Source organism: Lagopus muta, chromosome 16, assembly GCF_023343835.1.
Source record: "Lagopus muta isolate bLagMut1 chromosome 16, bLagMut1 primary, whole genome shotgun sequence".
NCBI classification, from domain to species: Eukaryota; Metazoa; Chordata; class Aves; order Galliformes; family Phasianidae; genus Lagopus; species Lagopus muta.
Genome location: NC_064448.1, coordinates 7,104,371 through 7,132,142, shown reverse-complemented (window position 1 = coordinate 7,132,142; position 27,772 = coordinate 7,104,371). Strand labels below are relative to the sequence as shown.

Sequence of the window (27,772 nt, the reverse complement as noted above, 5' to 3'; positions counted from 1 at the left end):
TATCTTCGTTGAATTTGGTTGCATTTGCTCAATGTTTTTAGAAGTGAATGGGGTTCAGTAAAGACTAGAGGATGGATAGTAAAATTTCATACTTCTATTTCAATAGAAGTCCTTACTAAAAATAACATTATTTTTTCCAATTTGTGTGCAGTGTTAAAAAAAAAACAAAAACTTGGGCTGTAAAGTGTACTTTTAAAAACCCCGTACAGTTAAGAGAAAATATTTAAAACACAGATTAGATCAGTGAAGAATTCCGCATCTCATGAGGTCCATCTAGTGGGGACGGCAATGATTGCAGGCTTAAAAAAAAGGTCAAAAATTAGAAAAGTTTTGCACTGTAATTACGTAGATGGAATGAATAGGAAATTATTTTCTAATTCAATTCTTCCCTGGCAGAATACAGACTCATATGTTTAAAGTTTAATTTATAAGAAGTATTTTTCATTTAAAACGATATATTCACAATAAGCTACTTCCACTCCGTGGTGTAAGAGCACTCACTCTCCATTCTACTCCCAGTGCATGAGGGATGGAAATGTCTCACAGCCATTTCTGACCTAAGAAGTTGCTTTATAAAGAGGGTATTTTTAATAAACATTTTCATGTAAGGTCATAAATTAATTTAAGCTGGAAAGAACCTTTCTGAAGGTCACTGAGTCAAATCCCTTGCTCAAGGCGAGTAAGGCTAGCTTTCCAAATTGCTGAGTTCAAGCTACTCTATATGACTATGGACTTTCCTTAGAAATAGAGACTGTATTGTGTTAGTTACCACAGGTAATTTAGAAATCAGTAAGATTTCCCATTTTCTTTGAGGAACTGTCAAAGAGTTTTCTACTTTAACTTTTGGCTTACCACTGAATTTTGAATCGTGTCATTTTTCTCCCTGGAAATGAAGTAAAAACAAGACAAACACTACATTTTTCATGAAATATTTAATATAAATATTTGCAATATAGTTCAACCATAAAATTTTACAGTCATTTTCTGCTAGAAACTTACTGAAGTACAATGCCACAAATGAATAGGATTAAATCAGCACATGAGACTGGATCTTCAAATAATTTCTTATTGTATTCTGGATCAGAAAAAAGATGAAAAGTGGTATTCTGTACACAACAACCCAAGAGATAGATTTGAAGTGAAATTTGAAGTGATTTCTCTAAAAGTTCAGTTAAATAACCTATGAAAAATGTTAATAAAGACTTCCTCAGAAACAGCATTAGCTGAAAATAAAAAAAATTATATGTATTGTATTTTAGTAGATTCAGTAAAATCCCAATTTTTTCTAATAATGGGATAAGTCTTATGGAGAAGTCAGAGTAAAAAGACTTCAACTTTATTAAGGAAAATATGCTTTCATTACAGTAGTTTCCTTAAGTAAAAAAAAAGTCAAATTTTGTATTGAAAATGAGTGTTTATATTGAGCTTGAATTTCAGGAAGGTACATGGAAGTACTACTTCAGAATTTTCCATCTTCTGCTAGAAATAATGTCTGCAATCCTCTGCGAACATTAATCAGTTCCTCTTCTTGCTGTGCAGAAAGCATTACAGTTACCGCTTACTTTGAATAAAACCTTTTTTCTTCCACATTGTAATTCTTGTGTATAGTATCCTGCTTATAAAGTATCTGAAATGTGATACTTTTCCATGTTAACATTCAAAATACTAAGAGTCAGAAATCAAACAGCATATCCATACTTGCTACTTTTATCACTCACTTAAAATGCTTAAAATATTTAATACCAGTAATTCTTAGATTCTCTTTTTTTTTTCTTTTCCCCCCCTGATAGGACAATAAATTGCTAAAAGCTGTAAAATCTAACGTTCAAACAACTATACTTACATTATCATAAGCAAACAAAAAGGAAGACAACTTCATTTACCATTTCTTTAAGAAATTTCTCTTGGAGTCCTTTCATGTCTTCTTTCATCAGATGCACCTATAAAAAGGTACTTATACCAAATGCATTGTCTCTGCTTGCAATTGATAACACATTTTCAGTACGACAATTACATCCCTAAATGGCTTAAAACTGTAAAACAAAAGGATGTACATCCATCTACTTGCTTAAGGAGAGAGACTGTTTGCATCTACGTTGATCTTTCTTGAATGAGTAACCATGGTGAACAGTCACAGAATACAGCAATCATCTTGCAGTGATTTTACAGATAATTGTAGGCACCTCCTAATGGGTGGAATCTAGCCCTTAAGCACAGAATATTGTTGCATTACAAGTATTTGATGACAGAGGAAAAGCTATGAAAATACCTACGTGGCATTAACGCAATTCTATAAGGAATAAGGAATTTATTTGGAAAAAAAAAATGAATAATGGTATCTGTTAGCATAATTGAAGAAACAAAATTGATTAAAACCAGAAAAAGAACTGAAAGCTTGCACTACCTCTGAAGTAAAAATACTTTCTTCATAGTCAACACTATGGTGGATGTTCTTTTCAAAGGATGTTTTAAGGATCTGCAGCCTAAAGAAGTGTAAGTCCATTAAAATAGATCTGTTATATGTGAACATTTCACAAATATCATTAGTACATCTCATTATTTGTAGTCTAATGGCACTTAAACGCGTGAATAAGTCTTAACATCATTATTGCTATTGGAGAACAGTTATGTTTTAATCTCTTTTTCTCATCTCGCCTGTTATCCTTATTTTGTGGAAGAGAGCAATTGCATAAAAAACAGAAGGTAGCTTACTTTTCTTGAATTTACATCAGAAAAGGAATTTTGAAACATCACCAATAAAGCCTACTCACCTCTGTTGCTCATTCTTCATGAACGTACTGAAAGTATGCTTATTTTTTTTCCAAAAAGTCTGGAAGAAAGATATTAACAGATGACAGCCAACAGTAATTTCTGGTATTTTCTAAACTAGGAATGACTGCAATCTAATTTGAATACTATAAACTACAATTATAGGCTCAGCACAGAATGTGAAGTAGGTAAATAGTCACCTTTGAGGCTTTAAAACAAACAAACATTTTTTTTAATTTCACATTACACCATGCAGCAGGCAACTGACCTGTCTCAGAACACACAGCCTGAAATGCAGGCCAATTGAAATAAGGCTCATGAAATGGCATTAAATGGCCCATTAGAAGTAGCATGAGTTGTTTGTTCTAGGAAGAAAACCTAATAGTGACAGAAATTCTAACAGTGTAGCATAATCAAATCCTGACATTTCAAATTCATTATTTGAAACTTGACTCATCTACAAGGAAGACAAAGAGGTTTTTTAAAAATCAGAATTAATGATGTAAAGTGAGAGAACTTATAAGTAATCCATAGATTTCACAAGAACTTGTTTTTTATGTGATAAAGTAATTAAAAACAAACCAGTAATTCTTTCTCCATGTTATTCAGGGACTGAGAATCTTTCTCAAAATTCTCAATTTCCTGAAGAATAATAATATGAAATCTGTCCAGCTGCTTGAGCCTATTAAAACAAAACAAAACAAACAAAAAAAACCCAGAAAAGGTTAGAAGGCATTAATTGATTTTTAATTGTTTTAAGATAATTATTTCTTTACAGACCTGCATTCAAGAAGCTGTTGATTCAACGTTGTCAAATGCTGGTTGGCAGCTCTTAGTGACTGCTTTGCAAAATGCTCCATTTTCCGTGAACGGCTCTGTAGAGGTATTTTAACATTACTTGCAGATCATTTTCACTTGAAGAAAAAAGCAATAGTATCAAATAAAATAATAAGTTTTTCTCTCCCTTTTTTTTTTTTTCCCTTCCCTTCCTTTTTTTTTTTTTTATTTTTAAGTTTTCTTAGATAGAATTAGAAATACACTACTTGAAAAACAGAATTCCTGAGGATAGAGAAAGCACACATGGAGTAAAAACTGCAATCTTGCAGCTGTCTTATGTGAACAGATGCATTATTTTGGCTTGTGTTTTCCCTTTAACAAATTTCTAAAAGCTTTACAATGCTTTGATTTTTTAATTTCTTTTTTAAGCAAATTTTGTAATGTAAGACAAAACTACAATTCATATGGACATTTAACCACATACATAACTAACACTGTACATAAAATATCTTGCCTCAATTTTCTTAGTGTATTCTTTTTGGAGCTTCTGACATATATCGATAGTTGAACAACCAGGTTCCCAGATGTCCACATCCAAAGCAGCTGGATCACTTACAGATACAGAGGACAAATTTTCATACTCTGTAATGTTGAAAAAAAAAAAAAGAAAAATCATACTTCATACATACATCATACTTCAGAGTGAAGTATCCTTTTTAATAGCAACAGGGCTGTTATTATAAACAGATTAATTTTCCAAAGTAGACAGCTGATCCAGTTCTATTTTCATATCAATTTCTGTCTGTTAAAAAGGAGAGCTTCTAAATATTTTGCATATTTTTTTGAAACAATAGATATTACCATTTTGAAACTTTTATGGATATTACCTTCTTGGATTGAAACTAAGTTACACTATTGTCAAACTTCTCCACAACTATAATCAACTTTTATTTCATAATTAACCTCTGTAAGTAACAGCTTCATCTGTTTTAAATAACTTCCTAGGCTGTAACTTTATTCTTCTGCTTCTTTTCTTTTCCTCCTCTTTGCTTGTTTCTACTTCATCAGAATGGCTTTCTGTATCTCGCTGATACTTTCGTTTGAGAAATACATGTGAAGTTGGCCCTTAAATAAATGTGAAAAAATGTTTCATTTTAGAATTATTTGGAACAATGGGATCAGAAGATGAAAAGTTTGTTGGCCCTCTGGCTCAAAATGCAATTAAACCATTAAACAAAAAAAGAGCACTGCATTTATACAGGGCATGTTCAGATGATAATGACCACTTCATGTTCATGAACCAAATTTCAGTGGAATACAGAACTTTTTTACTCATGCAAGACTTCTCTCTTATTAAAGAGATTCACTGTCAACCCTATATTCCAGATAATACCATTATTGCTTCTCCTCCCCCTCACCGTCCCCCTCATGCACACAGTATCAGTGAGAATGCTTCTTGATCTACTACTTTCTGAAGAGAACAAGCTCTCTTTACAGTAACTGCATTTTGGAGCCCAAGTTCCAGTTTTTGGAGGGTACTTAAAGCAGAGAAAATAGGAAAAAAAATATTGAATGATACTGAAAAACTATAAAGAGAAACATGGCACAACTATTTGAATCTTCTGTGGTGAATAAATGCTTTTCTTAACCAATACAGTCACACAGAAAGCCACAGTCTTTTGCCTTAAATTGAGTGTTTGTACCTGACTCATGTGCAGGGCCATAAGGTTCTTGACTCCAAGACTGTACTTCACTTCCAGTGGACACAGATACTGGAGATAATTCCTAAAAGAAATAAATAATCATAGGAAAAAGACAAATAAGCAGTAAGAACTAATGGGTACTTGCAATGGTACACAAACATTATTTCCCAACTGAGTCAAAAGCACTTTATTCACCAGGAAAAAAAAAGAATATGAGAAATGGGTTGAAGGTGTAGAGTTCTGTTTAATTTGCCAACGCTACAACAGTTGTTACATTAAGTAATACATTACTGTACTGTACTTTCCTACCTCAAGAATTTCTCCATTCAAGTGTCACGATTGTGGAATGTATGAAAGACATTTTATCATTCACATTGAAGCTCAAGATGAAAAAAAATTCATATATTTTTAAGATATTTATATAATTAGCCTTGTTGGGATACAATTCTTTCTTTATAGATCTCCTTACATTATTTCAAGTATTTAAAAATTAAGTAGTATTGTTGAGGGATGAGTGTTTTTCAAGGAAGTCACAAGCAAGCGTTATATCTGGTGCTTAACATTAAGTAAGAAAAATACACTTGATGAGATCTCACGGAAATGTAAAGTATATAAAACACGTGAAAAGCAGCAGCTTTTTTCTAAGGAGCACTGAATCTAGTAACATACCTCTCCTTTCTTTTTCATGACAGGTTTAGTAATGTCTTGTTGTTTTCCTTCAATAGAAACTTTGTCTGAAAAGCCATGTCTAAAACTTAAATTTTCATCAGCATCACATGTTTCAGATACAGATCCCTCTGTGTTTTTTCCACAGTATGCTTTATGTGGGGTTACTGAAGTTAAGTTGAGCTGCACATTAACAAATAAAAAAACATTATTGAAATGAGATCTCCAAAAGCATTAAGACATGTAGCAGCTGAATGGAATAACTTCAGTTAAAATAACTGTAAAGTACCTTTAACATTCTTACCAAAGATGAAGCAGTTAGAACTGGTGAAAAACTTTTCTTTCCAAGTGTTAACTTTGTAACAGTCATTTCAGGAGACTGGTTTAGATGCATATGTTGAGTATTTTTCTTTTGTAGACAGAGATTACTTGGAGAGATTCCTTTCTCAAAGTCTACTGTTTCATTTTTTTCTGGCGTTGACTTCTGAAGACCAGGTGATCCCTCACTAGAAGTATGGTCCTGAGTAACACATCCCTCTGATGTTCTCTCAGCACCTAGAGAGCAATTTCTTAACTTTCAGCATGAATGAAAGAAAAAAAAAAAAACAAAACAACCAGCGTACTAAAGCCCCATGCTGCTGACTGTCCTTAATCTAGGTGTTTACCAGTCACAGATGGGGGAAATTTTACTCCACTTATTGGTATAATTCTTGCCACACAGTGCTTTTTGCATCCCCCACATTATTTTAGCTGCTTAGCAGATTAATTCTAACAGCCTACTTTCACTTACACAACTATAAAATATTGGTATCAAACAAGTGTAAAAATCTATAAAAGAGTTAATGACATTAACACATTTCCTTAAATTAAGTAGTATACACACTGATTTAGGAGATCTCATGTCAAAGCCATGAAATAAATGTAAAATTGTAGTACTGTGTCAATCTTCATTTTAACTACCAACACTTGCTGTGGTATTTCTATAAACTAAAATCAAAATGCATACATCTCATTGTCTCTAGAGATGCAGGACTCTCAGGTGAAGACATTTCAATTTCCTCTTGTTCTGTAGAGTTCTTTGATTTAATAAATGCTTTATTTACACAGTTTGCTGCTGTCTTTGGCTCCACCAAATTCTGGAGATCCTTCTGATGATTACCATCTTTGTTTTTCTCATTCACACCTTTCTATTAAAATAATGAGTCAATATAAACATTACTTGTAAACATACAGATAGATAAAGAGAGAATTATTTTTATGCACAGTTGAACAAACAAAAGATCCAAAAAGGAATATAATTAAGGAGGACATCAGCTGCTCTAATGTCAATATGCACTGAATTAGCATAATTCAGAAGCCAAATTTCTATTCTTACAAAGTTCTGAACCATTACGGACAAATCCCGATGCTTCAGAATTCAACCAAGTCAACAGGCTTTTCCATGTAGATTGAAATGTGATGTTAAATGAATGAATTGGTTTTATTTAGCACTCATCACCACTTAATTAAACTCTATTTAGATTCTCAACAAATGTATGGACATAACCCCCCTCTATCAATTCAGTACTTTCTATTGCATGCAGAATTGGCATAGCATTGTCGGAATCACATCATCTCAACAACTCCCAGGCTTACTAAATCTCTCATTTAAAGCATGCACATTTTCAAAAAAAGTTTTTTGTGTTGTTAAATAAAGGATACAGCAGCACTTCACAGCTGAATACATTTCATACACAGAAGCTGACATGCTACTGTGACTATTTTGAATGCATTTCCTTAGCAGCTAACTACTCATAATTTAAAAATGACACAACTCGTTCGTATTGGAAACTTAAGATTCAGGAGCATAAAACAAAAAGTAAACCAGAGTCTAGTTTGAAAAACAGGGCACAAGTAGATTTTTTACACTGCAACTGCATACCTGTCCTTTTGATTTTGCCCTCTTATAGGTACATGCTGAAAATTCACTTCCTGACTCTGAACTGGAAGGATCTTTGTAATTTTTTGGCTGCACTGCTCTTTGAGGTCGTTTTGGTCTGGTGGTTTGTTCCATCATGTCATCAATTACTGAACTTTGTTTTTTACGTTCACTTAGCTTTGGAAAAATAAGAACATCTTCAATTCATATCAAAATAATAAATATGGAAGAGTAAACAGCAGGTAAGCTACTTTAATTACTTGAAATCCATTATTTCAAATTAACTTTAACAGGAAGTTCTGGGGAAGCTTGCTACTAAAAAAAGGACAGTTGTACACCTATTCAGTGCTGATTAATTAAATACTCAAAGAGCTGATTTGATATACATGGACATCACCACTGGTACATATAAACAGCAGTATTTTCATGTTCACAATTTAAACTGAATGCACTTGAACAGTTTTAAGCTACTACCATTAAGGAGATTTAAATAATTATAGTACAGTCTGACAGACCAAAAAGTGGTTTGAAGGGGACAGAGTAACATTTGTTTATGTTTGCTTCTTTCAAAGCTGTGGTTTACAAGTATTTACAAAGAACTTACACTAACATACTCATAATTTATTATACCCAAAGTTTTAATAGGCTCACAACACCTTCCAGTTATTATTCCTCATCAATGTGAAGCATTTTTCTCTTTAGTTTCAGTACATTGCCTATATTCAATTAAAGAGGCTATAATCTCAGAGCCACTGATGTGCAATTAAGCATATTAGCCACATGAAAACCCTCAGCAAAAAGCTAATGACACATTCAGTGGAGTAGATTATTATTACACAGTAAATAGATATAATCAATAGTTCAGTAAAAAAAACTTACAAAAGTATTGAAGTACAGTAATATTTCTAACTCACAGCTTGTATCATGCCTGAAATACTTACTAAATACTACCTAAAAAAACTATAGCACCTGAAAGCAGCTAACTTTATTTAGAAAGTGACCTTGCAGTAGATGTGCAGAAATGCACGTATTTACAAAAAAAATTATGTAAAAAGCAGTTTCTGGAATGAATATGTATTTCAAGTCAGTTTGCAAAATTTACATTTACCTTTTTCTCTTTTGCTGTTTTGCCTTTGGGCGTATCCATCCAGCAAGGGAGTTCAGAGAACTTCTCTGATGTTACAGTACATAAAAATAGGAAATCAGCATCATCATTAAATTCTCAACATTTAGAGAGTTTCAACTGTTAAATCACTGAACAATTTTATCACTACAAAGATGGGCCAGTAAACAACCTTCAGTGCACTTATTAAAAAGATAGGGTTGTTTTTTCTTGAGAAAAACCTCGAGTCCTATTCTCCAATAATTTTACATATTAAAATGCAGACTTTCTGGAAATTAACCTTTCTAAATGGTTAGGAGATCAGATTCAAGAAGTCTTTGTGCTTGGAAATGGAACAACTAAAACCTACTATATGTAAAAATAAAAGCTGCCACAAGCTGTACTCTAATGGACAAATTTTATTGCAGCATATTTAAGAAATTAAGAAGGATTCTTACTTTTGCCTTCTCTTTTTGACTTCCCTAAGTTTTTATTTCTACTGTAATCAATTATCTGTGGCTTAGATGGTGCTTTGGATTTTTGTAGCCAGCTGATGTCTGTCTTGCTGTCATCTCCTCTGTATTCTGTGTCTGTGTCACTGAAAAAATGCTTTTTGCTTTGATTGTATCTAGTCTGTAAAAAAAAAAAAATTATTCTGTGTTGATCATTTACTTTTATAATTTATCTTTCACTTTCATCACTGGTATTTAAATACAGAAAGACAAGGTAAGATGATTCACAAAAAATCTGAACCTTACTTTTCTTCCTGATTTCATTTCAGAGCTAGTTTTACTTTCACCTGGGTTCCTTGATTAAAAAAAGAAAAAACACCCTTAAACAACAATCAACATTTAAAATACCACATTTTTCAGCTTTCCATCTGAAGTATGGCTTAAGGTTTCAAATGGCTGTACCAAGCTTTCATTTGAAACTCATTTTAGAAAGACCTGTTTGCTGTAAGCCCTGAAGCATGCATGTATTTGCTAAAGATCAGTAACAGCACGCCTAGCAATGCGTCCCTTTGCAAGCTAGACATTAACAAAAAGCTACCCCATTTCAGGAGATTAAAATCCCTTCAGTATTCCACAAGGAGAATTTTGAAGAGCATTTCCTTCATGAAACAGTCTTTATTTTTACAAGTTACGTAGAAGTTTTCCAAAGAAAAACCATAAAACAGCCTAGGAGATGACAGCAACTATGTTTACTGCATGAAAAGAAGCAGTACAGATATACACGTTCCCTGGATTGTCACAATGGAATGGCAGGGAATTTAGACAGTACTGTACTTGCTTATAATCAAAGGGCAAAAATACAAAATGACATCCATACTCTTTTTTGTTTGGATCTGTATGAGTGCTTGCTTCCTTAGCACAGCAGTCTTGGATCTAGAAAAATGTAAATAAATGAGAAACAAATTAAAATTTTTCTTCATTATTCTTTTTAAACAAAATGAAACAGGCCACCAGATAACACACTTAAGGGCTTTTTAGCTCAGTTTTTATACTCAGCAATCAAATTCCAACTTAATTTCCATCTTGGAAATTATTTAAAATCGGGTAATTGAAACCAACCGGAACTGATTGAAGCTTTCATGTCTTCAAACAATTCATTAGTTTCCAACCACTTTTTTCCACTACTGTCACCTATTCAGCAGGCTCTGCTTAACAACAAAGGCAAAACACTGTCTTTCATTTGCTTTTACCTTTTCTTTTTACTCAGCAGCTGGGCAAAGCCAGCTTTACAAGCTAGGAAATTGCAAAGAAGGCAATACTGTTTTTAGGATAACATATGTAACACTTCCAATGAACTGTTTCATTCTTAGTTCAAGAAAGCCCTTTAAGCTTTAAGTGGCCAGAACTGTAAGACAGCGTATACCATCATACATCTGAAAGTGATGGAGGTGTATGAACATAAAAACCAGGATATGGCAAAGCTATTTTCCCTCACTCCTTTCTGTGATGCTAATTTCAGTTTTAACTGGTGATGATACTTTCCGTAGACATAACTTTAATTTGATGAAGCTACTTTACATTCTATTAATTACATAAGCATTTCAGTTATATTCTTACTCCGACTTTTATTGTAGGCTCATTAAACACACTGACGTTGAAGTTGTAGACATCATACCTGTCAAACAGATGCAGAAATCAGTTTTGTGAGTGAATAAATGATTATTTTTCAAAGTTGAATAAGGGTATCTGGAAATTTTGTTTGAAAATGTGATAACTACTTACACACTATGATCAGCAGCCGTATCCAGACAAGTAGTAGATTTCAGATTTCTATTCTGAATATTTTCCTAGACATAAATCACATGTTACTCATCTATCAAATTTGGACCATACAAACTGCCTCCTCAAAAAAAAGTTTTCAGCATGATTTTAAGGAAAAAAAAATCAAGAAGATTCTCAGATTTGCAGTAGATAAGCAATAATAGAATATGCCAAAACTGGAAAAAGCTAGTAAAAGCTAAATCCTTTAAGAATTTATTCTATAAGGATGCTAAGAAAGCCTTGTGTTGTTTTCCCACCATACATTAGGACTCGTTTTTGTATCCTGGCTTTATTTCATCTGAGTATTCTATAGTTTCATTCAGTCCAGCTTGGCCGTTATAATATTTTAATTCTAAAAATTTAGCATTGTCACATTCAAAGGAGTCCATATTAATCATAAGTAAACAGATTCAATTATAGAATACATAAGCAGAAATTAATTTGGGTTTCTCTGGCTAACTGCCCTCATAAAAATATTATTCCAGGTAACATAAACCTGTACATAAAGTATGTCAACTAGAAACAATCAGTGCATAATTAACATTCATCAACATTTTTGAACTTTTGGTTCACATCTACCAGCTGTCCTCATATCTGCACACATATCCAATAAGAAAAGAGTCAAAGAGAAGCAGAAGCTTAAGTTACCTTATTGACACTGAAACAGGATTTATTTGGACATGATCTAAAAAAACAAAACAAAAAAACAAAACAACAACAACAAAAAAAAACAACCAAACAAAAGCCACCAAAAACCCAACAGTATGTTTTATTAAATGGTAGCTGGAATATCTACATTAAAGTAGTGCTTATATAAATAAGAGCCTCACACAATACAACAAATTTAAAGGTATTCAAGCATTTAAATACAAAAACAAGTGGCTAAAAAGAAATTAGGTCCCACTCATTTCTTTTGTGCTGTAGAAAAACTCCAGATCAGGTAGCAAAACTACAGGGTCTGCACATCTAACAGGCAGTTATTTCAGGAGATGAAAACTAGGATCTTCATAACATTGAACCCTGAATAGACACCCACCAAATATCCCGGCTAAATTTTCTCCATAGAAAAGTTCTGTGAACAAATGAGTGAAAGAACACTGAATGAAATCTCTAGCAATTTCAATTATTTCAATTACTGCAGCTAATTCCCTTCTTACTCTTCAGTACAAGGTGGTTTATCAGAAGTGAACAAGCCATATAAAAGCCAGATGTGCAATAACTGTAGATAGTGGAGTAGATTGCAGGTGTTGTGCTGTGCAGAAAAAACATAAGTAAATTGTTTACTTCATACCTGTTGAAAACCAAAGAGTCTCTTGTTTTGCTCTTCTCATCTTTATATCTGTCACTGATTTTACTAATTAGTGATTTTGTTGCATCTGTGATTTCTTTAGATTTTATTTTCTGAAATAATAAAGTTTAATACTCAACTTTGACACCATTCAGCAAAAAGAAAAGGCTGAAACAGCTACTAGTTCCTAACAATCACCTAAACCTAATTAAACAGTCTTCTAGATGTACTAAATCACATTCCTTTGAAAATCATTTTCCTTATGTGAGTCTGGCAGATATCTTGTTTTGAATGTTTTAACATAGTGTAACATTTAGAAGTAATGGATGAGATGTGTATGAGCAGTACAAGCCAGTCCGTATTTAAGAACTATTAATAAAAAGCACAATTAAAAATATACAGACTAAAGTGATCTTTAACAGGTCAAGCTGAAAAAGTAAACTGTTTGCCTGACATTTAATTCACTCTGTAATAGTTGAAAAAAATCAATGTAAAAATAAGTTTGTGAGTAAATGAAAGTATAATAAATTTGGAAATACTGGCAGTGCAACAATTCGCCCAATTACAAGTTGAAAAAATGAAGGAAAGAAGCTCTCACCATTTTTGACTTTTCATGACCTGCAGTCTCCTTTCTTGAGAAAACATCAACTTCCTCTTCAGTATTGTTGTGTTTTGTAAAATCAGAATGCGAAGATGTTTCTGGCACTTTATCAGAAAGACATGTTTTAAATGTTTCAGTAGTAGTTGAAATAGTTTTCCATTCTGTATTTAAGTGCTTCTGTTCCAAGTTATTAATGCACTTTGACTCACCACTAAGTACTTTGCAGTTTTCTTCCCTTGTGATTTCAGTTCCATTTCTTTGTTGCTTTCTTTTATTTATTTGTTTATCTGGAGAAGTACTTCCAAAAACCGAACAAAAAGTTTTATGTTTCATAGCTCTTTCACTAAGAATAGGAGCTAAGTCAGAAAGAAAGCACAACTACAGGTTAAAATCACCTCTGAAACACCATTTTTGAGCTAACACTTAAGAAAATAAGAACACAACCTGTGTGAGATGATTGTTCCAATGACAGATTTAGCTTCTGTCTGTCACCAGTTGCTATATTCTTCTCAGGGACAGAACACATTCTTTTTTTCCTTGTTCTTTTTTTATCAGAAGAACTTTTCAAATGACCAGGCAGTCTAATAAAAATGATGCCATTGTGTTATCAGTGAATTGCAGGAAGTGAGGCTGAACTACAATAAACACGCATCACAACATAGGGAAACAGAGCTAGCTTATAGATTATCAATGCATTTTACACTGGTGTGTAAACCTGCTACTATTGTTCAATTAATCTATGCTTTGTAAAGCAACAGAACTTCACAAATTATGTATAAAAAAAAAGGCAGTTGCAAAGAGGTTGTTTCGGTATCCTATGGCCAGCACTAAAACTGAACAAGACAACAATGTGGTGCCCCTACAGAGTTACAATTAGAATGTGTTTACTACTTCTTATGGCACAGCTCACTGTATGCAAACCCATGTCATTTTTACTTTACTATCTGTTGTAATCTGAAAGAATTATTCTCCTTATTAACACTGAACATTAAACTACCACTCTGATCTTGCTAATGACCACTATTTTCAAAATAATCAGACTTCAATTATAAAGCTAAAAACAACAGATGAACCTTTTCATGAACTGAAAACCTTTTCATTGCACTGAGTCACAAACCAGCAGTGACTTGGTATTCTTTTTCAGTACTTACAGTTGTTTGTTGCTTCTCCCTGTTCGCTGGGAATCAGGAACGATATCTAATGAGATATTAATTTGTTACCAATTGTTATTACAAAAGGAATGTACAAGATTTAAAAAAATAAAATAAGGACAAATAACTCTCGTAAAATTACTTGCCTAAAGTTTGTTTTTCAGTGGTTCCATTTTCTGCTTCTGGTAAAAATTTTGAAACTTCTACTGTAGGGAGTGTGGCCTGATGAGCAACACGCAAAATAAAACAGTTACATAAAATTACAAACAAAAAGGTGTCTCAAATTTATCATTTCTTGAATAAAATATTAAATCATTACTTCTTTTCATTGAAGTACTGGTTCCAGTACCTTTTCTGGTAGTTCTGCCTCTTCTCTGATTTTTGATTTCCTGGTATTCTGCCCTGTTTCACAAGATTCATTATCTGATGTACATCTTTGCCCATTCTAGAAAGTACAATAAATAACAGTGACCATTACAATCCATAAAAGCAAAACAAATTTTAGTACTAAGTAACGCTCAAAGTATTCTAAATGATACATTCAATACAATGAAGTCTTTTTCTGAAGCATGTCTATATAAAATGCCTCAGAATCCTGCAATCAGGAATTTGACCTGAATCTGACCCAAGAACCACTCTGTTTTCTGTAAGTTATTCACTGATTGCAGAATGCTCGCTCTTCCAAGCGCAAATTAGGAACAAAGTAGAACACATGCTATTCTAAGTAAAAGACTTAGCTAAAGATGACATACATACTTCAGTAAGCTCCTGATAAAAATTTTTAGTTCTGGTTCCATTTACTGCATTACTGTTAGACCTTTCAACAGAGCTCATCATTTTCAAAGGTAACTTGCAACGTCCTTTAGAAGGAGTGGCTGAAAGCAAACATGAGATGTGTTATAATTCTAGACCAATATGAAGAACATTGCCCATGATCTCTTTTATTCCATAAACTTTAAAAGAGTGATAGCATTTATATAAACTCAGTATGCATCTTTAATAATTCTACTGACTTCAGTTAAGTCACACAGAGGTTAATGAGCCAATATACAGTGGATGTCTGGAAGAAAGCAATGTTTTACGTCTGTGCTCCGGAAGAAAATATTTAGTCATGCATGAAGATATTTTACAGTAAAACACATTTTACTGGAATAGATAATGTAGTAAGTTCCAAATTAAAAAAAAGTACAGAATTTATCTCTGTCTTAGAATCATAGAATCACAGAATCACCAAGGTTGGAAAAGACCTAAAAGCTCATCCAGTCCAACCGTTCACTTATTACCAATAGCTCCCACTAAACCATGTCCCTCAACACAACATCCAGCCTTTCCTTGAACACCCCCAGGCTCGGTGACTCCACCACCTCCCTGGGCAGTCCATTCCAGTGCCTGACCACCCTTTCTGAACAGTAATACTTCCTCATGTCCAGTTTGAAACTCCACTGCCGTAGCTTGAAGCCATTCCCTCTGGTCCGTTCCACCCTAATTTGAAAATCCTTTAATTTCTAGCCTGTTACTCTTTAATTGCATGACAAAGGGATATACACAGGTATATCGATCATTTGAGACCATTAAAACAGAAAATTAGTCACGTGCTTGGCCACTAGTTTCATCTGCAGCCTCTACTGGACTTGTAAGTCACTTCTTTTTAGAAAGTGCTAAGTGTATTACAGTAGCGCCATTAGGAAGAAACAATGACTCCTTTGTCTCCTGACAAAGAAAAGTATCCTCCTTATATATATTTTTTAATAAGAAACAGCTTTTGAAGTAAGCATCTGAAGCACTAGACCTGCAATTCAAACCTGCCCTTGATTCCACCTTATTCACAAGAAACATCATCGACTCCCAAAGAAACAGTTTCTACAAAACCATCACAATGAACATCACAGGCTTGCAAATTGTTTTGTCTAAAACATCCCAGTAAAATGCAGGTGGTGGATAGACAAATGGGAAAAACTTGATTTCCCACTTCGACTGCCACAAAAGCACTGCCAAGAATTCTTTAAACCAATGGTGAATGGCAGTCACGAGGAAAGCAAGAAAAAACCTCCCATATTTTAGTTCTACTCTATTGTTTACTACTTCACCTCACAAGACGACTTAGCTTGCCCCAGCACAAACAACTTACTGTCAGTGTAATTACAAGAAATGGGTGGCTGTTTGGAATGTTATTCTGTCTGCATCATGTCTATGGAACAGTATAGCAGGTGGCCTACTTTAAAAATTTCAAGCTTAAAGCATCTGCTGGAGAGATTTTATGAAGCCCACATTACTCCTTTCCAGCCCTGCAATGGATCACAGTTCATTCCTGTACCATATTATTCACAATTAGCAACTTCAAAGACAGCTTATTTCTACCCTGAAAGTACCTGCAAACTTACATGTACTAAGAAATACCAGTGGACTCCGTGTGGAAAATCTTGCAGTTGCAGGAATAAGCACTGATGCTTCAGACACTTTCCTTTTACAAGACGTGGTGATCTTGAGGCAAGGAAAAACACTTGATCATTATAAACAGTCTTAAGGGTGACAACATAAGATTTTAGAAACCTATTTCCAAGAGACTTTTAACACTTTGTTATTGAAACACCAGCTGCTCTTGCTGTACTCGTCAATGTAACAACTGATTTTCATGCAATTCTCACCATGAGAAAGTTTACCATAACACTTGGATTATTTAACTCTGGATTTTAACTGAGAGCAGCATTATTATTTTTCTAATTTAACTCAACAAAGCAAGGCCAAATTCCATCCTTTGTTAACAATCAAAAGAACTAAGATTACTTTCAGGAGTTTCCACAGGAACAGGTTTACTGAAAACAACTCCCAGCAACACATGCACTGCATGACTACTGCATGGTGAGGAAACGACAGCATTACTTCATCTTTTTCTCCTATCCCTGTGATATCTGCAGTTAGCTCTGGTAGAACCACAATGCATTTACCATTTCACAGCTGTAGAGTGATTGTGTGGCAAAAGGCTTCACAATTCTGCTTCTCCCAGTTTAAACAGAGAATAAGCAATGAATAGCAGCAGTCCCAACAGATTGTGGTTTGGTTAATGAAGATACAGGATGCATCCTGACAGCCACACCTCAGCTTTTTTGTAAATCTTGTTCTCTGTGAATACCAAGCCTATAAGGACTTGTCTCTAATTAACAGCTATTATTATAGCTAATAATTAATAAGTTTCCAGAACTTCTGCATATCATAGGGTATCTAAACATGCTTTAAAATCATTTCTATCTAATTAAAATTCTATCAGAACAATGGTCTTTGAAAGTATGCAAACATTATTTTTCTGTTATGTATTTTGAAACAGTATCAATAGATTCTGGCAAACTTTTTCAAAGAAGGTTTTACGCAGCTTACTGCAAGATCATAGGAACTCCAACTTACCTTGCAGGAATCATCTTTGCATTTATCTTGGTTGTTTTTATTCAAAGACCTCTGAATTCCAGGAAGTTGCTGTGCTTTGGACTTACTGAATTTGGCATCTTCAGATTTTTCTTCCAAACATGGTGACAACTGACTTTCTGGCACCAGAACCTATACGTGCATGTGTGTGAAGATGCATACACACAGAAATGAATAAAATTCTAAATGTACACATATACAAATATATATAAATCAACATACTGAAACATGTTATATTTGTACATACAAACGCACACGCATTCAGATGAACTTCTTTACATTCAGTAGCCAATTAGTATAGAAACTGTAAGTTGTACAGCTATCTTTGTTCACTGGCATTTAAAACATCCTTGTTTTTACAGTCAGTCACCATTAGTTAGATAATCATACTAACCATTATAAAAAGCAAGAAAACAGTGATTTCAGCATACCTGTGATCCACTTTCATCAAAGATGATATGCACTGTTGTTTTAGCAACTGACATAGACTGCTTCTTACTGAATTCCTATAAAGGAAGAAACTGTCTAAGTAAAGAAAACACTTTGCTCATTTATTTTTAAACAAGAAACAAAAAAGAAAATGCTTAAGTCAGAGATCAGAAGTGCCTGAAATTACACAGGTTAGAGGGGAAAATACAGTCTGCAAGCTCACGGCTTTTGCAGTCCTACTGAGTTTCTCAACTAGGAAGAGTGCAGGGCAAAGTAGTTTGCACCAAGCAGTAAAGAAGTAAGATGTCTGACAAACAGTTTTTGACTGAGTCAATTCCTAAAGGGCTAAGCATACTGCAAACTGAACTGAATGAGACATTCTGATAGACTGCTGTCTGTTTCCCACGTGACAGCAAAGTCATAAGTATTATTTACATGATTTTGCATATAAGAAAAAAAGAAAGGTGATCCCATTGCAGCCTGTCTGGTTTTGTAACAATTATTTTTAAATTTATTACATAACTTCACTGAAAATAACACGTTACCAAAGAATCAACATTCTTACTAACACTGTGACTAAAGAAACTTCCTAAGTAGAAATCAATACAACAATCAGTCATAATAACATGGCAATAACACATCATTTCAAACTGAATCAAAAAACATATGAAAGGTGTTTGTATCTTACCTTACATTTGTTTAACCCATAAATCTTTCTGGCTACATCTTCGATTTCCAAGATAGAATCAAAGTATAAAAAAAATTTCTCTCCTTCTTGATTTCCCACATTCATTGGGCTTTTTAGATCTATTGTTAATAATTTCTTTGAATCTTTCTCTGGACAAAAGCAAAATTGCAGAATGTTTTTCATTACATTTAAGTAGCCACTTTAAGCAGTAAACAGTTGATAACTGTGTGCATCAGTTCAGCTATTGAAATGCACCTTTTATTTAATTAATTCTACTTATTCTACTTTATTACTGAAGTAATTTAAGATTCAATCATGTAAAAATATTTATATATTAACCCGTAGCATTTTCTCTGAAGGTTACCTATCATAGCTGCAGACCAATTATAGGTTTTTACAAAACTAATCTAAGATATTTGAAAGGAAGATTATTAAAAATCACCATCTGATGTTTTATTTTGCATTGAAATAAGATATTACTTTAAAATTATTTAAATTGCACCTGCGTGCTTAAACTACTAACATGAGTGCAGTGCAATTTGATAAAAACAAATGCACCTACACTGTTTTGGATGTGAACTTTGCTTTGATCAGTTTGAAAATCCCCACTAGGGCATAACAAAACACCAGATTCATTACTGCCAATACCTTCAAGGTTGTATAGGTCTACCTCTTCCTCTGGTATGATGACTGTTTCCCATTGCTGATCCTCATGTGAAAAATACACAATTTTGAAAAGATAAATATAATATTAGAGATAAATTAAGGACACTGATTAGAAAGCATTCCAGTGAAAACAAGTTTTCAATTGTCAACAGCCTTTATTACAATGAATATATTCTTAATTTATAACTGAAAATGTCCCTGAAGAGCTTTGGTAAAAATACACATCTAAAAAGTTGAGTTGCCTACAAATCCTACAACTTCCATGTGATTCTATGATTCCAATTTTGTAAACAGTTTCTTGTTCACAGGTGCAATTATATGCTGTTTGTGAACAATTCAGTATTAAAAAGTCATTACTCTGAAATTCTTTGATCTACATGCATGAAAAAAGAATAGCAACACCAATTTCTACCAGCAATATTTACCTATTTCTGCACCAAATCTATTTTTTTTGTCTCCACATTGTAGATGCATATATAACATACTTGATATACTTGAGAAAGCACACATCTACTTCTTCAGAAGGATCAATATGACAGACAAAACTTAGCTTACTGCATTATCTGCTGCCACGTAGAAAGATACACTTCTACTGCCAACATTGAAATCAATCCAAAATTCTTCAAGATTTTCATCCAATGGGAGCTGTAGCTGAAATGAAAAATTAAGACAGAAGAGCAAGAGCTGAGAATGAGAGCTTATACCAGCTATTAGGCTTTGTGTCACAGGTTGACAAACTTCAAATACTTCTGTATATGCCTGACAAATAATTTTATTTAAACCCTGCTTTCTGAACTAAAAGGCAAAGAAATACCTCACCTGCACAAATAAAAATCTGCGGATATATGATTTAGCCTGCAATTTACCTCATATTTATCAAGAGCTGCTGATAAACACGGATATGTAAAGACCCTGTAAGAAAAGGATATTTTGTCAAAGACTGAAACACTGTAAATTTGCCATATCTGAGCACAGCAACTGTATTGTTTTCAGCACAAAATTTATGTGCTTCACAGACTTTGGAATTGCAGGATTGAAAGGAACAGTCACTTCCTGGCACTTCTTCCCCAAAGGAGATAATGTGAATCCCCAACGAGCAAAGAGTGCTCTCAGATCTCCTTTCTATGTTCACATTTACTGATATTTTAGAAATGGTCTTATAATAGGTATTCAAAACTGAATATGGAGCTGCTATAGGGATAGTAGACAATATCTTCTATGCCATCATGACATAAAATATACAGAAGATGTGATCATATAGATAGGAAAAAGAGTTTGCACTTTCTCCTTTTTAAACGTTCTATTTCTCTAACAGATATCTTCACTGATCATTAGCTCAGCACAAACATCCCAAATCAAAGGAATATGTACATCAATAGATTGCTAACTATTATTAGATGATACATTTAATGAATTAACAAATTAACAAAGCATGGATTTTTTTATTGCTTAAGAATCTTTTCAAATGAATGCCCTTTACTTAAAGAACAGTTTCTTCAATTTGTTACTTTTTTTTTTTTTTTCCCAAGTATAGGAATTACATAAAATTAGCATTTGATAGAGAAGATAATATCTATGGTAACATGCCAAAAGACAGCGCTTATTATTTAATGTTTTAAAAGAACTGAATTCTGCACACTTCCTTGCCTTTGCACCACAGTAAGACTAGTCTTATTTGCTTGTATTGCTTTGTTGAGTTCACCAAAAGCAGTTTCTGTGCCAAAAACATACTAGCTTTAAAAACAAAAACATTTTACCTTCTTTTATCTCCAAGCATGCCATTCACCTGGTTAAGAAATTTTCTGCAATCCTATTAAAACAGAAAGATTTCCATGTAGAAAGTAAAAAATGAAAATCTATCGCGATGGAAATATTCTTAATATGACTTACTGTTTCAAACTCTGAATCTTTAATTCCTTTAAATGCATTGGACACAAACTCCATGGAAAACCATTGGCATGCCAGTTCTCTTCTTTGTTTCTCTGGTATCATTCTGCACAAAGCTTCTGTGATGGCTACTTGCAGGTCATAGTCTACATCACAATACATTTTACAGGAATAGTAGTTTTAAGAATACTACTGATTTTAAAAAATAATAATTATGTAAGAACCTATTACCAGCAGTGTCAAACTTTTCATACTGCATATCACATTATACCCAAGTATGTAATCCATAAAGGAAATATAGAATTAAGGGAATAAGGATGACTGAACAAAATGATGATGATTCAAAAATGAGACTTCAACTAAACTCTCAAGGAAGGTCAAAGCAATGCTACACATATAAGCAAAGATAGGAAATGTTCAGCTTTTGCTTGAATCAGAGAGAAACCAAAGTGACCGTTGGCAAAAATTAGACTAATATTAAATGTGGTAAACAGTTCACTGTCCTCAGAGACTTACTACTTTCTGATCTTCTGCTGTTTTAAAATTCACTTGCAAGAGAAGAGGACCAACAAGTTCACAAGGTTAGTCTGATCCTGCATACATCTGAGACATTCCTGTTGGCAGGCAGAGTACTCTTGCAATATTTTATTCTTCAGAGGACAATTACTGCAATGTTCTGCAGCTTCTAAGGTATTCCCTGGATTTTTAAATGGGACTACATGTAATTTTTAATATCAATAATAAAATGTTTGTTAGCCACGCTCACCTCCAGCATCCAAAATTCTCCTACCCATGTCACTCCTGAAAAAGTAAGCAGTGTTTCATCAAATTATGACAGCAAAACAAAGCACAGAAGAAAAGTTTACTTAATTACAACTTTCCAACATATGAGATGAAAATCTGATTCCATCCAATTATTAAGACTCCAGAGGGGCAGGTTTTTGATTTGCAAAGAGCATACATACATCTGAAAGCAATACCGGAGAATCGAGCCACCAGGTACACGTCTTTTTTTTCTTTTAATGCTATGAAAAGTTTTCCAAACATGCAAATAGTCTGCCCTTCCAGTGAGGGATTCACCCAGTCCTATAATTGACTATGAATGTAACTGTTTAAAAACAACAAGGATTAAATAAGGGGGAATAGCCGATGAGAATATCTGCCACTGACACTACCACAGGCAACATAACAGCAAATGCAAAATGCAAAAATGAGTTAGACATGGACTAGCATGCCTTATAAAAAGTCTTAGTAGGAAAATATCTTTACAGATATGCAAATAATTTAATGATTTTAAGAAATATTGAAGATCATTTACATGACAAGCAACATCTCCTCTGTAGAAAATATCTTTTTCCTGGCATCTCGAGGCATGCTGTCAAGCATTAAATTAAGTTTTCTTACTACCTGAGTGGGAAAAAAAGGATTCAAATTAAACATAAAGTAAGTTACTGAAGTTTAAGTTATTCTGCACCTGCATTCAGGATCTAATCAATATATTCTGTACCACTGATCAAAATAACATGCTTAAGTAATTGAAAAACAAGAAAATAATTGTTTGGCCTTAAATGGTATTTATGTTTCTTATTTCCAGGTGTAAATATAGCAAAAAACTTTCAGAGAGAGACTGCTATCTGAAGCTGATTGCTAAGCTAAATTATACCTCAAATTTGCATGCAAACACCCTTGCTTTGGAGATGTAGCCTTTAGAGAAGATTACAGGGGAGGGGAAAAAAAGAAAAAAGAAAAAAGCCAAAATCAAACACAATAAAGCACAACGAAGAAACATAAAACCCAAGACTCTTTTCTTTAAAGAGAAAGGAAAACCTTGAAAACATCATGTTAGTAAATTAAATAGGAGAAATTTGGAGTATACTGAAGGTACAGACATCTAGAGGCCCCTTCCAACCCCCACAATTCTGTGATTCTGTGATCTCCTGCAAACATCTAAAGAATTTCTAGCAACTGTAATAGAACATTTTATCTCCTATGCCTTTATATAGCTTTCTCAACAGAATCATCCTACCACTGTTTTCCAATTTACTGCCCAAAGCAAAAATGAACGGTTAGTAGCACAAATGCCAACCAGCATCCCCAGAGAAATAGTAACTTGTCCTTCAGATGCTACTATACTATACCACAACATTACCTGTTTGTGGCATTTGTACACTTATCTTTGCAAAGTATATCTAAATACCAATGAGAAAAATGCTGCTTAAAAAAAAAGGAAGTGTTTACCTCTTGTTGGACATAAATATTAATTCTTACATCAGTTATGATGGTACATGTTCTCAAAACAAAGTTTTCTAGCATTTCCATTTTACCTAATAACCAGAGGGGGGGAAAAAAAAAAAGAAAAAAAACCCATTAAAAATTAGCAAAAATTCCAGCATTTGGGAAAAGATTTTTATTTGCAGGTGTAAACATAGTGCTAATTCAGAATTAGCACTAAAATTCAAAAACACAGCATGCCTTCTTGTCTATACAGAATTACTGATATTTAAAAATAAGCATCTTGTAGTCAAGATGCAGTACAGAATAGTACTTCCATTTACAGAAAATATCATAAAAATCTGTATGATGTTTCTATTCCTGTCTACCACATTCTAACTGTGGAAATCCCTTGTACAAGAAGATCATTAATTTTTAAAATATATTCCAATCAGTTGCACATGTCACTTCTGAGAGCTCTGGGATTGGATTCCCAAAACCGAGGAAAATGGGCCCTTTGAGATTTTGACAGTGACAGCAAAATAGTCTGTACTTTCTACCATTTGTGCTACTTTAGTGAAAGGTAAGAACAGTCTGATATTCACAATAGCCATCCAAAGAGGAGAACAACTATGCTATGTGGAGCTGTGGCAGTTGTTAGGTAACACTGCCCTCTTAATGAAAACCTCTTAGTTGCCATCACTGAGGAGAAGAAACTTTCTTGCTTTTGTTGCCAATATTGTCAAGTTACAAAGAAAACTTGTCAATACACAAACCTTAAACAATAAAAGATTACAACTGTCATTCAGGTTTTTCTCCACATAAAAATGCAATTCCCAATCAAGCTGCCTTTCTCACGAGCACAAGAAAAGCGCACAGCACAGCCCTCTTGAGGACAAGTCCTCGATGTTTACTGGGTGCAGAACACAGATCTGTTTATTCACATTAATCACAAAATTTTATACTACCCTTATTATTCACACAGAACTGCTCTCAGAACCACCTTGTGTTCAAATGGTTCCACAAATAGTTGTTTTAACATTGACAACTTCTGAAGAGCTCTGAAAGAGATTTTAACTATGATATCTAGAACAGAATTCCTTTAAGCCCACCTTCAGGTCTGCTGTCATATACAATCTACAATAAAAAAAAGAAGGTACTGTAAGTATTACAGCATAAAATCTAGATAACGTACCCAAAGCTGGCAAATAAAAAGCATTTAAGACTTTACAATTATTTCACCCTCAAATCCTTAATGAGGAACACAGCAGACATTTTCTAATGTTAAGTCTAGTATCCTCAAATATTTTAGTAAATGTATTCAAATTGCTTCCTCTACTACAACTTTTTTATGTATACATTTTTTATTAAAAACTCCCAGATCTTATGAACTGTGGGCCCTTGGACAAGGGATTAGCATACAACTAACTTGGGTAATAAAAATCAGAGACGTGATATTTTTGTTCACTGAATTTTTTTTTTAAATGATGCTAACAAGCATGAATGCAGACAAACTGTCCAAAGAGACTTATAATCTGTCTCAGAAATCATTGTAATATTAGCATTAGAGGGATACTAAATAGAAAAATGCATGAAAGCCTTTTTGTTGCCAAAGTACTAACAACTCTTTTCACAAACAATATATTTAATCATCAACATATTTTCTTACCAGTAGTACATTGAAGAAATCTTCAGCCAGACTTGTAACGATTTTGTTCTTTTCATTTCCTCTGAGAATCAAAATTCCTTTTAACTTTTCATACCAATTAACCATGTAAGAGAAAAATAAAAGCAAACTTACATTAGAAGCACAAAAAAGAACAAGACTGTATTATACTTCAGAAAAACTACACTGACTATACAAAGATTAAAACAGCAAAAACATTACCAGCTTCCTGAGCACATTTCAGTGCAAACCTGGTTGCATAAGCTAAAACACTTTATTCGGAGTAATGCTTGTTGTGAAATAGTAAGAAATCCTTAACTCAAAAGGCAATCAAAGACTAAACTGAATAGTAAGCTGTTCAGTGCTGAAGCATTACTCACATATTCTTCACTCATATCTTTTCCCACATGCTTTATGGTTATACTTATCTTTCCAATAAGGCCACATTTTATCATTGCTGGGAGTCCATTGTCGCCTGCTATGCTGATTTTTTCCCCACACTTCCAAAGAGAAGTTAGTAAAGTTGAAACACTTTTGATTTCTTGTTTGTCAAGTTCCTGAAATCAACATTGTAACACCGGCTTCAGTTCATACTTCCAGAAAATCTTACATTTAATTAAGCACGTCTCTGTATTCTCAAGAACTGAGAGTCTTAAATTTTATTTCAGTTTTCCAAATTAACTGCTGGTACAAATGAAAAAAGTATTTTTCAGACGAGCACGAATTATTCTGACGTAACAATGAGATCACCTGACACAGAAGCTTGTCTAACTTGCTGACAAACTGTTTGCTGCATTTGTAAGAGATATTTTCACAATCTTCTCTTTCCAGGTATTGTTCTAATAATTCAAAATTTTTTTTCCTTGTAACTTCATCAATTAGCTTTTCAAACTGCTAGAATAAAAGAAGCACACAGTGATACATTTCTGTCTTAAGACTGATTCTGATTTTATAATGCTTGATCTTTATGTTGTCATCTGTTAGATTCTCAGCAAATACACTAAATCACAAAACCATTAAACATAAAAAGGTTCTAAGGTACAGAACACCATATCTAATGCATTAATCACACAAATACTTACCCATCTTCTAACAGTTTGCCAGTTTTCCTTAACTGGATGCTTTTTTCTTTCCTTGTATCACCAGTAAGCACTTACATAACACTTACTGTGTTCTTACCCTCTCCTTGGCACTTAATACTGCAATTTTAAATTTTAAATTACATATTACTGACTTTAAAAGCTATCAACATATGTATAACTTCCTTTATTATTATGCCTCTCTATTCTTTCTAAAACTAGATTAAAGGTAGGTTTAAACATTTCAGTCTTGAGTACCATCCCAACCACATTAAGTATATCAAATGCATATTAATTATTTGTATTAATAACACCTTTCTGTTTTTCTCAGTTTCTAACCAGCTGCTTAGAAGTAACATATAGCAATGGAAAATTTCTTCTGAACACATTGTTTGCTGTACTACAAATTGTACTTCTAGTTAAACACCAGTAGAAGCCCTTAAAGTTAGTAATTAAAACAAGCCACACCATATTCCAGTCCATAGGCACATACCTGCATCTCCCTCCTGGCTGCCATTTTGGCAACTGATGAGCTACATGAGAAGGGAACAATTATCACTTGAGTGAAACACAGTTCACTGATACAAACTTCCAATAGATTTTGCAAACATTGTGTAATTGATTAGTTATAATACCAGTTTCAATGATTAACTTTGACAAAATCGGAATAGGAGCTCTGCAGTGGATTCTCAGTACACTTGAGCTAGGAAGAACAGAAAATGACAGGCTGTCCTGCCAGCATAGATTGTTCAGCACATGCAAGCCAACAGGAAGACTATAGAAAGGCCTCATTATAAAATGGAAAATGAGATTATTTAAGAAAGATACAGTAATGCACGTGGTGAAGAGTCCTAATTATAAGGAAAACAGTGAGCACTGAGATGCCTAATAGCTCCAAGATTTTTAAGTTATAGATTTCTGAAAACATTAGCTTAAAACTCAAGAGCAGACAAAAGTAATTGCATTGGATTTAACCCAGAGCAAAACATTCCCATGCTGTGAATGTGAACACGTCTCTACTGATGTACCCAGAGTGCTTTGGCCTCCCCACTCCAGAAATCACATGGAACTAGACGTGGGAAAACAGCAATTAAAAACAGAAAACAACTTCTACATAAGAATTGACTGGGGGCACCTAACAGCCTTTTTTGTACTCCTGAGTAACACAGAAATAACAAACCGGGTGATTTATTTTTAAGTTTTCCAGTACACGAATGGAACCGCCTACACTGAGGTCTTTATTATCACCTCACAATTCTCTCATCTCCTGTCTAGCCAGAGAATTCGATATAGCCACCATTCCAGGTGCTTCTTTCCCGACGTACAAGGGACACCTCCACCACCTGAACACCCGCAGTTACTGGCATATCCCCAGGGCCTCGTTACTGAGAAAAGAACGCCCCGCAGCGCCACCAAGGAGCAGCAGAACCTCCAACATGGCGGCCCTCACCTCACCGCCGGCGAGAGAAAAAAACCGCCAC

General features: G+C 33.9%; 1 protein-coding gene across 13 annotated transcripts; it reads right to left on the bottom strand.

Annotated features, from left to right (window-relative positions):
• Window positions 1-937: 937 nt before the first annotated feature.
• On the bottom strand, window positions 938-27,772 carry SYCP2 (synaptonemal complex protein 2). Of its 13 annotated transcripts, none has more exons than XM_048962762.1 (46): window positions 27,545-27,772; window positions 26,785-26,824; window positions 25,963-26,106; window positions 25,641-25,769; window positions 25,216-25,320; window positions 24,659-24,683; window positions 23,574-23,659; window positions 22,654-22,742; window positions 22,102-22,136; window positions 21,339-21,481; window positions 21,206-21,258; window positions 20,315-20,360; window positions 20,004-20,099; window positions 19,431-19,491; window positions 18,783-18,931; window positions 18,097-18,171; window positions 17,648-17,797; window positions 16,630-16,729; window positions 15,005-15,123; window positions 14,598-14,693; window positions 14,395-14,470; window positions 14,249-14,294; window positions 13,542-13,678; window positions 13,307-13,453; window positions 13,095-13,201; window positions 12,500-12,609; window positions 11,857-11,893; window positions 11,170-11,234; window positions 11,005-11,062; window positions 10,265-10,320; window positions 9,694-9,742; window positions 9,394-9,568; window positions 8,942-9,006; window positions 7,837-8,010; window positions 6,922-7,102; window positions 6,220-6,470; window positions 5,919-6,098; window positions 5,250-5,331; window positions 4,510-4,671; window positions 4,061-4,188; window positions 3,550-3,644; window positions 3,352-3,451; window positions 2,772-2,830; window positions 2,405-2,483; window positions 1,844-1,940; window positions 939-1,531 (listed from the first exon to the last, which is right to left on the bottom strand). In XM_048962762.1, exons 1-45 carry the CDS (start codon window positions 27,589-27,591, stop codon window positions 1,848-1,850), a joined length of 4,500 nt encoding a protein of 1,499 aa, XP_048818719.1. In that variant the 5' UTR covers window positions 27,592-27,772; the 3' UTR covers window positions 939-1,531; window positions 1,844-1,847. The 13 variants fall into 13 exon arrangements, with proteins under 13 accessions (XP_048818729.1, XP_048818719.1, XP_048818717.1 ...); XM_048962760.1 differs by having other exon boundaries at window positions 1,884-1,940; XM_048962761.1 differs by having other exon boundaries at window positions 1,884-1,940; window positions 25,963-26,103.

What these genes read in the sequence shown, in the direction of transcription:
- SYCP2 (XM_048962760.1), bottom strand. Translation starts at nt 27,591, where the DNA reads ATGGTGGCTATATCGAATTCTCTGGCTAGACAGGAGATGAGAGAATT. An exon ending in ACAGATCCAAACAAAAAAGA is followed by an intron (nt 9,743 to 10,264) that starts GTATGGATGTCA and finishes TTTTTAATCAAG; the next exon opens with GAACCCAGGTGAAAGTAAAA. An exon ending in AGAAATTTCTTAAAGAAATG is followed by an intron (nt 1,532 to 1,883) that starts GTAAATGAAGTT and finishes CTTTCTGCACAG; the next exon opens with CAAGAAGAGGAACTGATTAA.